Raw genomic sequence first — 14,823 nt, forward strand, 5'->3', positions numbered from 1 at the left:
ATTGTTAATAAAGCATTTTTCCGTTGCCTTGTAAACTTTTTTTTGGATCACCCCTCGTAAAAAAATACTTATAACACTTATATATAAGTAAATATATATAAAGCCAGAAGAAAAGTATATATATTATATTTCCCAATATTTACACAAAGTGGAAGCTTTAATTTACTTATCAATGCACATTATATCATATTTTCATTCTTTTGGGTAAATTTCATTTTTACAGATAAATTTATTAAAAACAGTAATCTGTTAATTTTTATTTATTAAAATTTTTTAATTAAATGGCTGAAAATGACCAAATTTCTACACAGTACATTATTAAACTTAACAAATATGAAATTAAATGCATTAATAAAAATGCAGGAGGAAAAAAAAATTACCATTTCCATACCCAGCTGCAATGACGTCAGCATTTCGGTGCCAATCTAAGCATGTAGCTATTGATCTTCTGGTTAAAGAACATGGATCACTAAATAATGGCGTCAATACTAATGTTGGACTTGTAGTATATATAGATGCATTTCCATTAGTTTTAGGCAAAATATTTGGATGTGGGACACAATAAACTCGTATATAGGAGTCAGAGCAGGATAATGCAAGCAAACCTAATCTGGAACCTACAACCCCATCACTAGAGAGAGGAAGATCATAACAACCTTTTGGACACCATTTCATTTCAGTAATAATTCCATGCTGATGTTCCAAAGCAAATTCCATGCATGGAAGGCGATTTAACCTGAATAATAATTTTCAAACATTTTTTTAATTATTCATAAAGTAAAACTAAAAGCTTCTACAAAAAATATTATAAACTGCATAGAAACAAAACTTATAGCAAGCAAATAGATAATAATCCTTTAAAAGATAACAAAAACAAGTAAATTTTCCAAGAGATTTTTGAAATCTTAATTCACTAAACACAAATAGAAATTCCCAAATGATTACTAAATGCATTATTTATTGTTCACAGTTTATATATGTATTGCATTGAATGCATTTTACTGATTTGCAATTGTATAAACACAATCAGAGACAGAACAGCACTATAACGGGGCTTCCGAGAAAGCAATAAAACCATTTCATGGACCTGGAACTCAGGCTCTTTCTACCATTACAGCACGAGAATAAGTGATGGACCACTTGCTACTTTGGTCAGTTAATTTCCTATAGCATACTAGCATGACCTCTCACATATTTTGGGTTCTTAAACTCTTTTTGCATTTCAAATTCGAGCAAATATTTCTAGTTTACCAATGGATTACATAGAACAGAATATGTATTACCTCTGACATTCACTCAAGTACTTAAAAAGTTTTATTTCTCTTTATTAGCAATATTTTCTGAGTTGTAACTTTTTGATTGCAAGTACACATTAACCCTAAGATAAGTTAGCATTGCACTACTCATTGTAGCAAGTAAACAGACACATTTTGATGATGTATAAATAATTCGGATTTTATACTATCACTTTAAAGATAAATTGCTTGCCATAATTTTCTTTTGCTTTTTATGAAAAACATTTTCCTTTTATGCATTTTTTGTTAAAGATTTGTCTAGTGACATTTGAAAATTGATTATCAATTTTTATAAAAAAAAATGAATAAAATCCCGAGTATTTTATATTTCGGAAAATGTTATTTATAAAAAAGAAATTAATTGTCTAAGTATTCATATGAATGTTAAGGATGGTACTGGGTACTGTCTTTTTAAATCAACATTTAATTAATTGTATAAATACAACTTTGTATAAATATCTTTGATACACATGATTGATACTTAATATAAGAAGGAATTATTCTATTACTAAATAAAATTTATCAATCTTTGTATGAAATTATGTAGGATGGAAAAAGTTCTGACAAATTTTTTTAGTAAGTCGGAAATTTACATGCTTCAGTTCTTTATATCAGACAAAATGATGTGTCTTGATTTGTTACTTAATTATTAATTAACCAAATTAATTAATCAAATTAAATTTATCTAATAAGCTAAATGAATACCTTTTCTTGTTTTAATTTCAAGCCTAAAAATATTTTAACATAATATGACTAGAAAAAAAAATGGCCCTTTAAAGGGTTAAATTTACATATGTGTCTTCAAAATTCGCAGTTATATTTAATAGAGAAAACTCAACATCATTTAATAGAATAACTACTTAAATATTTATTAATAATTAATTGTTAAAAATACAACTTAAAACGATTATTACACATTAAAAATACTTTATGGCATTTAAGTTCATATTACTTTTCTGAAGGCAGGCTTTTTATGGTTCTTTTTTTGAGGGGGAAGAGGGAATTTATTCAATAGATATATAAAGAGAAAAATAACATGGGAAAGTACACTTCTAAAATATGTTGTTAATTGTTTAAACATATAACAATTTTTAAAAATTAAAATTTTTTAAAAAAATTTTCACTAATGTAAAAAATTAATTATTCATAAACAAATCTTAATAGAATAATAAAATTTCAAAAGGAAAACAATCCGATACTATAGGAAGCAGATTTAGAAGATAATGATAATTTCATGGTAACATCTTTAGTATTTCTATTGAAGAAAATAAGACAAAAAAAATAATAACAGAATGAAATTACATTTAAAATAATATAAGCTTTGTCTTTCTGAATACACCCTATATAAACTGAAGCTTCATTTGCGAAGTGGAGTATAAAATTAATATTTCATCAAAACAAATTAATAATAGATATAAAAAGTTTTGTGGCAAAGAAATATTTACTTGATATTTATAAGCGAAAGCTGTTGCATCCAAATGAAGACACTATTAAGCGTCGTTTTTAACAAAATTTAAAAAAAGTTTTAAAAAACTGCCTAAATATTTGTCTAGAGAATTCTTATAATATTTAAATTATTTTGCAGAATCGACTTTTACTGTAAAGGTAAATAAATGCTTTAAATTGATTTTGGAAGAAAAAAAAATCACTCATTTAATATTAAATCAATGAAATTATAAAATTGTCATGGTTTTAAAACAACGGCATGAGAAGGAATGTAAGTAATATGGTAAATGAAAAGCAACCCTTGTTTAGTTTTCTCTCTTCTCGGCTATTCCAGGTTCATAGGATGCATTTTCATTGTGGCGGCCCTGGCCATATTTACAAGACAAATACTACTTTAAAGGCTAAAACAGAAAAACTGTATCCATCACTGACTATTAACTAATATTACTAATAGCTGCTTATGACATTAATTAATTTAAGAGATACTACAATAACAAGCTTCAAAAGTAAATTATTAATTGACATTACCTAGTACTCTGAAGACAACCAAGATTCCAAAACTGAATTAATCCTTTTTCATTTTTTGTGTCAAGATATGAAAGAGAATTTTGTCTGCCTGTACTATATATTTTATTACTTGAAGCCACAGCAACGTACTGGTCCATATGACTTGGAATAGGACAAAATGCAGAGCTTTGAACTGGGCCACCAGTGAAAAATGTAGAGCTCTTTGAATCTGAAAAATTAAAATCATAATTAAAAGTAATATTGCAAATTGAAATACTATACAGTTATTACCTTGAACAAGAATACTAAATTATAAAAATTACACAGCAAAGTTTAAGATGCAAGAGTAACAAATATAGAGGGGGAAAAATAGAAATAATGATGAGTGAAAATGAGGAATGAATTACAAGAGCATAAAAGTAGCCAATATTACACTGATAAAGAGCACTACATCTTTTTGTTATTGATCAATCATCAAGATTTGTAATCTTTAGATTTTTCAGTTATTAATATTCAACTTTCATACAATTTGATTGATGGAGACAAAGCACTAATAGAGAGTTATCAACATTTTACTATTGAAAAATTATTCTTACATTAACAAGACATTAAGAATTTTATAGAATATGTAAAAATATGAGTAACTGTTTTCAAATTAAAAAATCGTATAGATCGGAATTTTTAACATGGCCTATTTGAAAATTTACTCAGAAGAAAAAAATTAGAAATTTAAGAACATGAAAAAAGTTCATCCTACGAAAAACAATCTGCTCACCATCTAAAGAAATGCTATCGAAACATTTTAATCTAATCCATTCACAGGTGGTGTTCATCTTTATAGAAACTGATGCTTCCAAATATTCTTTCCACATAAGCTTACTGCAAAGAAAAAATTTAATTATGCTTATAAAATTAAAACCAAATTTGAAAATAGAAAAAAAATGCGGTAGATAAGAGAATACTTTACTTTGAGAAAATTTTAAATTCACTAATGTTTGGTTTTAGCGCTGGATAAATCTCACCATCTGTGCATTCTATTTCTCTATAAGGAACATTCAATCTACAAAACCAAAAAAATTAACACATATAAATTTTTAAATATGTTTTAAACAATCTCGACTTATTTTAATACAGACATAGCATCAAAAATACATAAAAATAATTAATTTTTTAAATAATGATAAATACAATATGAATCCCGAAAATAAAAATGAAAGATACCTGGCATCAATTCTTTATACTATACTAATACTGCTGCATATAATTTAAAAAAAACAAAACTGATCGATAACTGAGGTTCTCAAAATAAAAACAAAAAATAGAAATAAATCTTTAGGAAAACTAAGTCAAAATTACAAAATTTGTATTATGTGTCATGAGTCTAACATATTTTTGAAAAAAAGTAAAAAAAGGAATTTAATTTCAACTTAATTTTCCACTGGAAGGCATAGTTTATACACAAGGATTACAGATGAAGTGTGTCTTGTCACAATGGGACACAAGGACGAGAATGTGAGAAATTTTCCCTCGACATTGTTTACTGAGCGACTCTTATAGGAATTTCTTGGACGCGAGTCGATTCGGAAAAGGGAACCTTGGGTAAATTTGAAAGGAATGCTGTGGGCACTAGGGATTTTTATCATTGCTCTTGCATCGTGAGAACTGCATTGCCATTAACTTTTAGGAGCAAGCATTAGAAATAACAAAATGGGGGGATTTGGATCAGAAAGAGATAATTTTAGAACAAATTAATATGAGCTAATTTAAAATAAAAACGAAATTAATTAGGATTTAAATTAGATTAAGATATATCTTTACAATTTACCCCTTCCCGTACAAGACTTGGAAATGCCTCGGAATCTTTCGAACACAACCCTACCTTACAGCGGTGCTTAAGTGGGGGGGGGGGTTAAAATTTAAATACATTTTAAAAGTGATACCCAATTTTCCCTTACCTTTATATTCAGGTAAAAATAATTTTCAATAAGGAGATTAAAGATAGAAAAGAATAATAGAGAGTTATACTAGCAAAAATATTAAGTAAACCTAGACAATTCACAACGATAACAAAAATATTAATAGAATAAAATGCGCAAATGCAAAATGAGCTGAATACATTTCCTGTAGAAGTTTTGATAGTCTTTACTTGGGGAGGATAGTCACTACGGTATGTCTGCATACATTGTTTTTAAACAGTAGTAAATTAGGAAACAAGAATTATCAATTTTGGAATAAAATAGTAAAATATTAGACTGAATCTATACAACAATAAAATATCAATATAGTTATGATTTTATATAAAACATTTGGATATGAAAATAATAAACATGAAATACAAAATGCCATTAGAAAAAAACATTAGTACTGAAATAAATGATATAAAAATGAAAGTTCGTGTAAATTTGGAAACAAGACATTGTCCTGCTAGATAGCTAACTAGCAATTTCAGTGGGCATATTCAATGGCCTAAAATTAGAACATTAAGAAGGGGAAAGTAATTTTTGTTCCCTTTTCATTCCCATCCAAGAATATTCGTTTCCAAGCAGCACAGAATATAACGGATAAAAATAGAGAAACATAGAAATTAATCGGGAGGGTGACCGTACACTAGAGCATCATTAAGACTGTTATGTTTTAGTACTTATTGTGATGGCATCTATCACAATACCATCATGAAGAAAAAAGAAGGTAAAAACTTAGATAACAGGCTAACTTAAGTGGGGTTTTACGTGAAAAATGAAAGGGAATGAAAAGGATTTTTTTTACTTTGGACTCAATTTTAATTTCTCTAGAGGATAATAAATTTTTAATTTTGAAACATGGTCAATATTAATAGCTTTGTTTGTTACTGCATTTGGTTTTCATTATTAATTAATTTTTAATAGTTCAACAGATTTCTGGCATTCTTCAGTCAATTGAGATAAATCATTTTTCTTTAAAAGGTAATTTAAAGGTTCTACAATTTTAACATAAGAATCGATTAACTTATAAACATTTACGGAACCAAGGAAACCTTGACGTTTTGCATTTTTTTGGAGCCGTAATTTCTTGCATACTATCAATATTGTGATTATCAGAAAAATGCATCCTTCTCTGATACTGTGATGACTACAGTGAAACTGAAGAAGTCGTGCTGCCATACATTAGGTGTGTTCTTGTAAAAATAATTCAATCCAAAATAAGACGGCATAAACATTTCATATTTACGTTTCATTTACATTTAAGTATAACGATCGTAGATTAACAGAGGTAACACTAATGTGTATTTCAAATCTCTCGAACACAAGTCAATCAACAAAGCAGAGTTGAGCTTTCACACAACTTCTAAGTTCAATAACAAAATGTTTTAAGTTGCGCGCGAGTGTATTTTTACTTCTTCGTTGCACCACAGTACCCCACCCCCTAGTGAGCTACTCGAACGATGAAGAAACGTCACTTGTAACGAGATGAAATGTGGCCTTGACGTCCAGATCTTATCACTAGTTTTGGAACAGCAAATATCCCTCTTTTGTCACCGATGACTTGTTTGGTCGAAGGAGTTTCTGAATTCATTTTAACAGTTGCTGGAATTTTGGAAATCAAATCAGGTTCTGTAGAATTGTCAGAAAAATAGGACTTTATTCTGTCCACAGAAACATTGACTTCTATTTGATTTATTATTAAAGTGAAAACTTTATATGTTCTCCTTTCAATTTTATATGGTCCATGATAAGGTTGTTGCAAACTACGACGAGAACTATCAGTAAGGACAAATACATGTCAACAAGTTCTTAAATCCTTGAAAACAAACGTTTTTTTTTTTTTTTTTTTTTTTTTTTTTGCTTGAATGGTTATGAAAGGGAACACGGGTTTTAAGTTATTTAAGTTCGGGTTTTAAGCTTTTTAAATTCTGGATAAATTCAGATTGTGGTTGAAAGCTTGAATTCTGAAGAAAATCGCATGATAGTTTTATATTTTCACCATACAGGAGTTCAGCCAGCGTGGCTTGAAAATCATCACGCCACACTGTGCGTAAACCAAGTAGAATAAAAGGAAGTGATTTTGTCCGACTTTGGTTCTCATGGCACGTGATGGTGGTTTTCAATGTACAGTGTCAACACTTCATAAACCACAACCATTAGCTTGTGGGTGATATGCGGTTGTTCGATTTCTTTTAAAACCAAAAAATTTTGAAAGTTCTTCGAACTGTTGAGATTCAAATTCAGCACCTTGGTCTGTTGTTACTACAGTTGGAATGCCATAAAGGGCGATCCAATTTTTCAATAAAGCATCAGCTACTGTTTCTGCTCGGATGTCAGGTAGAAGTATAGCCTCTGCACATCGTGTGTCGCGGTCAGTTATTGTAAGGCAATACCGAAATCCTTACGATGGTGACAAAGGACAAATAAGATCTAGGTTAATTTTTTGAAATCGTTGGCTTACTGTAGGATAACTTTGCAATGGAGTATGGACATGTTTAGTTATTTTAGATTTTTGGCATTTTAAATAAATTTTTGTCCACTTGCGAATATCCTTCCTTGTTGATGGATAGCGAAACAAATTTCGATGAAGCAAAAATTACAGCTACTTTAATTCCGGGATGTGATAGATCGTGAACACTATGGAATACTATTTTCCTGAAGTTGACTGGAGTAAATGGTTTTTTAGGTTTAGTTGAAACATCACAATATAATTCGTAATTAGAGCCAAAAACTAGTATTTTTTCAATTTTCAATGAAGAGTTTTGAGGTGAAATTATTTATTTTAACTCCGTATCTGTTTCTTCAGTTTTGGCTGTGGATTCATAATTAATTTGTGATGAAATTCTAATTTCCTCCAGTCAAGGCATCAGCAACAATATTGTCTTTTCCAGAAATGTGTTGAATTTCTAATACGAATTGACTAATGAATTCTAAATGCCTTCGTTGACGTGGAGATGCCTTTTCCAAATTTTGACGGAACGCAAAAATGAGCGGTTTGTGATTCGTGAATAAAGAAAGTAAATTCACGACCTTCTAGCAAGTATCGAAAATGCTTGATGGACGAATACGCAGCAAGTAGTTCTCGATCATACGTGCTATAATTCCTTTGTGTTGATTTCAGTCTTATGGAAAAGAAACCAAGTGGTTGCCAATCATAATTCACAAATTGTTGCATAACTTCACCCAATGCAACATCGGAGGCATCTATCATGAGAGCAAGTTTAGCAGATGATTCAGGGTGAGCTAAATATATTGCAAATTTCAATAACTCTTTTGAAGTTGTAAAGCTTTTGAAGTTTCGTCAGTCCATTTGAGGATTCGATTAGCATTCTTTTTGCTACTTTTTAAATAAACATACAAGCTCGCTTGATGTTGAGCTGCTTGAGGTAAAATTCTATAAAAATTGATAATTCCCAAAAATCTTAATTGTTTGACTGTTTTGGGTTTTTCGAAATCTTCGATAACTTTGACTTTTTCATTTATCGGGCGAATTCCATTTGAAGAGACAGTATGGCCTACAAAACTAACTTCAGGTTTTGCGAAGTTGTATTTAATGAGGTTTAAGATAAATTGAAATTGCTGAAGTCTCACAATAACTATTTTTAGATTATGTAAATGATTATGTTCGATTGTGTAAAATAGTGCAGGATGCACTTAAAATGTCATCTAGATAAACGAAACGGAAATCTAGACCACGTAGAACTGCGTGAATAAATCGTTAAAATGTTTGCGCAGCATTAAGATGTCCAAAAGTCATGAAGGGAAATTCGAAAAGTCCGAATGGCGTATAAATAGCTGTTTTTTCAATGTCTGCAGGTTCCATGGGAATTTGATGGTAACCTCGATGGAGATCTAATGTTGAATAAATAGTGCAGCCTTCTAATTGATGCGTAAAATCATGCAAGTGGGGTATGGAACCGACATTAACTTTATTTTTGACTGCATTTTCAGAAGATAAGCCTTTGAATTCTCCGAACAGAGAATATATATCTGGATCAAAACTATTAATATCAAGGGGTGTTAAAAATGAAGATGGGCCTTTACTTAATTTAGTTGAAGCTGATAATGATGTTAATGGATCAATCGAGCGCTTTCGCTCAATGTCCATGGGTTTTAAGAAAATCCGCGCCAATTATTAGCTTTGAGACATCCGCTATAATGAAATTCCACTTGAAACATCTTCTCAATCCTAAATCTAAACTAATAAGTTGTTTGCCGTAAGTTTTAATTGAATTAGCGGCATAAAGTTTAAAATCAGATGGAGAGAGTTTATTTGGTTTTGGTGGCGGAATAACGGACACATCAGCCCCGGTATCGATAAGATAATGTTTTCTGATTGATTTATCAAAAAGAAAGAGACGGCAATTTATTTGGCCGTAGTCGTTGGCCTCTTCAATCGACCGGCCCGTTAGTTTTCCCAAAATATTTTCAGATGTGTGGAACTCGCAAGGCTTATTACATTTATGAACATTCTTACCGAATTTATGATGATACCAACATAATCTGTAACGGGAACCTTGAACGGCCATGATTTCGAAAATTCCCAGATTTCTTTCGAGGCCTACTTCTAGCTAAGAAGTTGCCAAATTTTCGAGTTAATTCTGCAATGCTAGTTTCAGAGAATTGATTTAGACTTATTTGGCTCGGAGGTTCTATTAACAGAACATATCTCTGTCGAACTATAAATATTGATAATCCTATCAGCCATTTCTGCGATTTTATCTAATGAAGCAGTGCTTATAGATAATATGGCTTGAAGTTGCTGCGGGAAACGCTGTAGCCAAAGAGATTTTAGCACTTCTTCGGAGATGGAATTTCCGACTAAACCTTTCATTTGTCGTAATAAATCGGATGGGCATTTATCTCCAAGATTAAAATCGGTCAGTACTTTTTTTTAGCCTGGATTCCTTTGTGTCAGTTAATCTATTAAGCAATGCATTTTTCAAAGTGTCGTATTTACCATCCGTTGGTGGATTTGTTAAAATATCTACGACCAAATCTAGCACATTTTCGTTTAATGCAGCAATGACGATGTTATATTTGATTAAATTTTGAGTGATATTACTGTTCGAAAACTGTGCCTCAAGTTGCAAAAACCCTAATTTCGGTTTATGTCGCCTAAAAACTGTTTATTTCTGGATTGCTATTATTTTGCATAGTTAAACTTATATTATCGTTTGTGTTATCGATCATATTTGATAAAAGATATATATATCAATCAATAATATTTAAATTGATATGCACATACCTTCGTTGATCGAAATAAAATATTTCAAAATGAAGAAAAGATCACGTCCAAGATCACCAGTATGTGATGATTAAAGCGAAACTGAATAAGTCGTGCTGTCATACATTAGGTGTGTTCTTGTTAAAATAATTCAATTCAAAGTAAGACGGCATAAACATTTCATATTTACGTTTAATTTACATTTAAATATAACGATCGGAGATTAACAGAGGTAACGCTAATGCGCATTTCAAATCTCTCGAACACAAGTCAATCAACAAAGCAGAGTTCACACAACTTCTACGTTCAGTAACAAAATGTTTTAAGCTGGGCGTGAGTTTATTTTTACTTCATCGTTGCACCACAATACCATGCCCCAAGAAATTAATTTAGTCTTGAGCAAATACACATTTAGAAAATTGCAACTTAAATATTTTCTTGTTCATTTATTTGAAAGACCTGTTTTAAATTATCATGGAATCTAAAGAATGGAGTAAATTAGAGATTTAGAATATCAAAATAGTAACATGCAAATTTTGAAATTTGTGTTCATTTAAAATTCTACGAATAATTCTATTGAATATTGCAAGTGCATTTTTAAAGCCAAAAAGTAGTATTTGAAATTTGAATAAACTTTCAATAGTTACAAAAGTCAATTTATGTTTATCTTCCTCATGTAAGGGCATGTGCCAATAGCCAGATGCAATGTCCAAAGCTGAAAAGACTTTATAAGACTAATTATCTATTGGTAAAATATTTATTCTAGACATGAGCCCTGCATCAGATTTACAAAGAGAATCTTACGATAACTAATACACAGATGACTTTCTATCTTCTTCTCTTTTATATGCTAAAGTTACAGGGAAGGAATAATCGCTAGGAGATTTTTTTTATTATTAATCCTACAGAAAACATTTTTTAAAATTTTTTTTAACCTATTTCAATTGAGGAGTTCAAGATGGCGGACGGAGTGCTTGATGAGTTATACGCGTCTCTTGAAAATCACTTTGAAACTATTGATATGATGCTCGTATCGAAGTGCAACATGAACCATGAGTTGAGAGAACAAGCCAAGAATTCCTTGGGTGAGTTAAAAATTGCAATTACTAAAAGTTTTGAACGATTACAATCCGTTAATTATCGTAAGGCTTGCGAAGAAAATTTGGCTGCTTTGGTTACAAGGCCATCTTACACTGAAGTGTTATCGCCATCTAGGGGCGATTTTGCAAACAATTCGCAAAATAGTTGTCTTCTTATTGTCAGCGCTACTGAAAGCTTTGAAAATGCCTCTTCCAATGATGTGCAAAATATGCTAAAAGTAGTTATTAATCCAAGAAATAAGAAAATAGGAATTAAAAATGTTAGAGCAAAAGCTAATAATAAAATTATTGTTCAATGTTGCTCCTCGGCTGACCGGGACAAATTAAAAAATGAATTGAAAACTAGTCGTTTACTTCAATCGGCTGAACCAAAGGGAAAAAATCCGGCCTTTCTTGTTAAAAATGTGCCAAATGAAATAGACAATAATGAAATTTTTAACATAATACTTGATCAAAATCCTGACATCTTTACTGACGGTGAAAGTAGCAAAGACATTAACTTAAAATTCACCTTGAAGAAATTTCCAAATACCAGACATTTTGTGTGTGAACTTTCACATAATCTCCATCAAAAGTGTTTATCTTCTGGTTATTTACACTTTGAATGGTCTATTTGCAGGTCGAAAATTTTGTAATGATAAATGGGTGTTTTAAGTGCCTAGATTATAATCACAAAGCAGTGGATTCGAGAATACAGCAAACCAAGTTTGCGTTAATTGCATTCGCTACAATAAAAAGATAAATGATGCCAGTAAGAAAGTTGATGTTAAACATAGACCTTTTGCGGATAAGTGCCCCACGCATATTTTTATGAAGAGCAGAAATATTTCAAGAATTTCTCATGTTTAATTCGTCTAAATCGAATCTTAGAGTGATTCAGCTTAACCTTCACCGTTCAAAGATTGCTACTCAGCAGCTTATCCTTAACATGGACACTTCGGACATCGACGTTGCTCTTGTTCAGGAGCCTTACGCTTATAATGGTTCTCTTCCTTTCTTTCCATCTTCGTATCGCACGTACTTCAACGCAGGTTGTGATACTATCATGGCGGCGATCATTGTTCGTAACTAAGGAATTTCAACTTTTTTCGATTTAAATAATGCGATTACAATATGGTTTTTATTCACATCACGTTCAATGCTTTCAAATTTATTCTTCTGTTCTACTATTATGAACCCAACAGAAATATTGATTTGGATCTACAAAAAATCAGTGGAGTGTTTGCCATAATAGATTGCCGTAGGCTGATCTGGGGTATGGACGCTAACAGTAAGTCCGAACTCTGACACAGTCCAATTTCCGACTCTCGCGGTATTAAGCTCTGTGACTTTTTAAGTATGAACAACTTATTTGTAATTACTGCAGACTATGATCCTACCTTCAGTGGATCTCAGGGCTCCAGCTATATTGATATAACTGTTGTGGGAACTGATATATTTGGTGACGTTTCATGCTGGTGCCTTCCAGAATACGAATCCCTTTCCGATCATAATAGAATTGAATTTGAAGTTACTGCGATAACTAATCCTTCTACCTCTAACAGATTCAACAATTTTCTATAATTCAATGTTAAGAAGGCAAACTGGGATCGCTTTGACTCTTTTTGCAAGCAACCTTTTGTTGACTTTTCTAATCGTATGGATTCTTGTGCTGATGTGGACACCTTAATATCTGTTATAGAAAACTTTCAAGATGTAGTCCTTTCTGCTACTAAAGCTTCAATGCCTCTTAAAAGGATAAGAATGCACTGGGTTCCTTGGTGGAGTATAGAGATTGAGAGTATGAGGAAAAGGGTCAATGCTGCTAGGCGCAAGTATCAAAGAACCCGTAAGGCTCCGTCTCTGGTCCACTTCTGTGGAATTTAATTATGAACAGCCACCTTGCTAGGCTTTCGAAGATCTCAGGATGTGAAACTATAGACTTCGCGGACAATCTGTTCATCTGCTTTCAGGGAAAATGTCTTGATGATATTTTTGAACTTGCTCAAAGCACATTGAATGATATTTTAAACTGGGCAAGAGATTACAAAATGGAATTCAACCCGAATAAATCGAAGGTTATGGCAATTAAGAAAAAGAACGTGGACTTTTCCAGCAAGCAATCTTTCTTGATAACATACGGCTTGAAATAGAGAATGAAATCAAATATCTAGGGGTAATGCTTGATGACAAATTCTGTTGGAAAAATCACATTTTATATCTCTCCAAAAAATGTGAAAACATTCTTAAAGGACTTAATCGTGTCTCTTGTAACACCTTTGGATTGAAATCCAATGTTATTGGTATGATCTACACACAGGGAATTGTTCTTTTTGTCAGCTATGCCTTTAGAGTTTGGGGTAATGCTTTGAAAAAAAAGATCAACTACCGAAATCTACGTAGAGTTCAAAGAAGAATTTTACTCAGAATTATACATGGCTGTAAGTTACGAAGCTTGCTTTGCCATTACGGGGTTTCATCGAATAAAGATTTCAAAGATAATGTTTTAAAGATTCCAAAGTGTTTTTTTTTTCCCCACTAATCTTCTCCGCCCTGCTGAACGTGTTCCTATGGAAATTATCGATTACAAGGACAATGTTCTTAACAATTTTCCTGTAGTGTGTTTTACTGATGGCAGTAAACTCAACCACCGTGTTGGACTTGATTTTGTTGAGTTTCAAGACGCAGCCGAAATCGACCACTTTATGTTTAGAATTCCTGATGAGTGTAGTGTGTTCCAAGCAGAATTGCTGTGCCTCAGTAACTCGCTCAAATGGATCGTGAACCACTGTACTCTGTCATTTCTTATTTGTACTGATTATCTTTCATCCTTATTTTTGCTTAGTAATATTTCTTCCTGCAACAAAATTGTAGTGAATTTTCACATCACTCTTTACGAGCTTAAAGCAAGAGGAATTAGTGTCTGTTTTTCACATGTCCGAGGTCATACTGGCATTTTAGGAAATGAAAGAACCGATTGGCTTGCAAAACAAGCTACAAAGCTAAACATCATTGATCCTTTGAGCATCCCCAAATCTCACATTCGCAATGAGAATCACAAAAAGCTCATTCTCTTATGGAATGAACTGTACCAGAATTTGTCAACTGCCTCTTTAACTAAATTATTTTTCCCCACAATTTCTCAAAGGTTAAATAGTTCTTCAGTGATTTTCACTTAACAAAATTTCTTACTGGCCACCGTAATTTCAATTACTATCTCAAGAAATTAGTATTATCGGACACTGATCTGTGCTCTTGCAGCGTGGGTTGAGTTTAAAATGTCAAACAATTGCTTTTTGACTGCTCCA

General features: G+C 31.6%; 1 protein-coding gene across 1 annotated transcript in view; it reads right to left on the reverse strand.

The window, feature by feature from the left end:
- LOC129960012 (uncharacterized) overlaps positions 1-14,823 on the reverse strand; it is a 113,650-nt gene that overhangs the window by 47,672 nt on the left and 51,155 nt on the right. Inside the window, exons 7-10 of the mRNA XM_056073011.1 lie at positions 4,216-4,308; positions 4,024-4,127; positions 3,270-3,477; positions 381-736 (exon numbers count right to left, since the gene is read on the reverse strand). Coding sequence (XP_055928986.1) covers positions 381-736; positions 3,270-3,477; positions 4,024-4,127; positions 4,216-4,308 — 761 coding nt within the window. The remainder of the gene's footprint in view (positions 1-380; positions 737-3,269; positions 3,478-4,023; positions 4,128-4,215; positions 4,309-14,823) is intronic.

Source organism: Argiope bruennichi, chromosome X2 (genome assembly GCF_947563725.1).
Source record: "Argiope bruennichi chromosome X2, qqArgBrue1.1, whole genome shotgun sequence".
Taxonomy (NCBI): domain Eukaryota; kingdom Metazoa; phylum Arthropoda; class Arachnida; order Araneae; family Araneidae; genus Argiope; species Argiope bruennichi.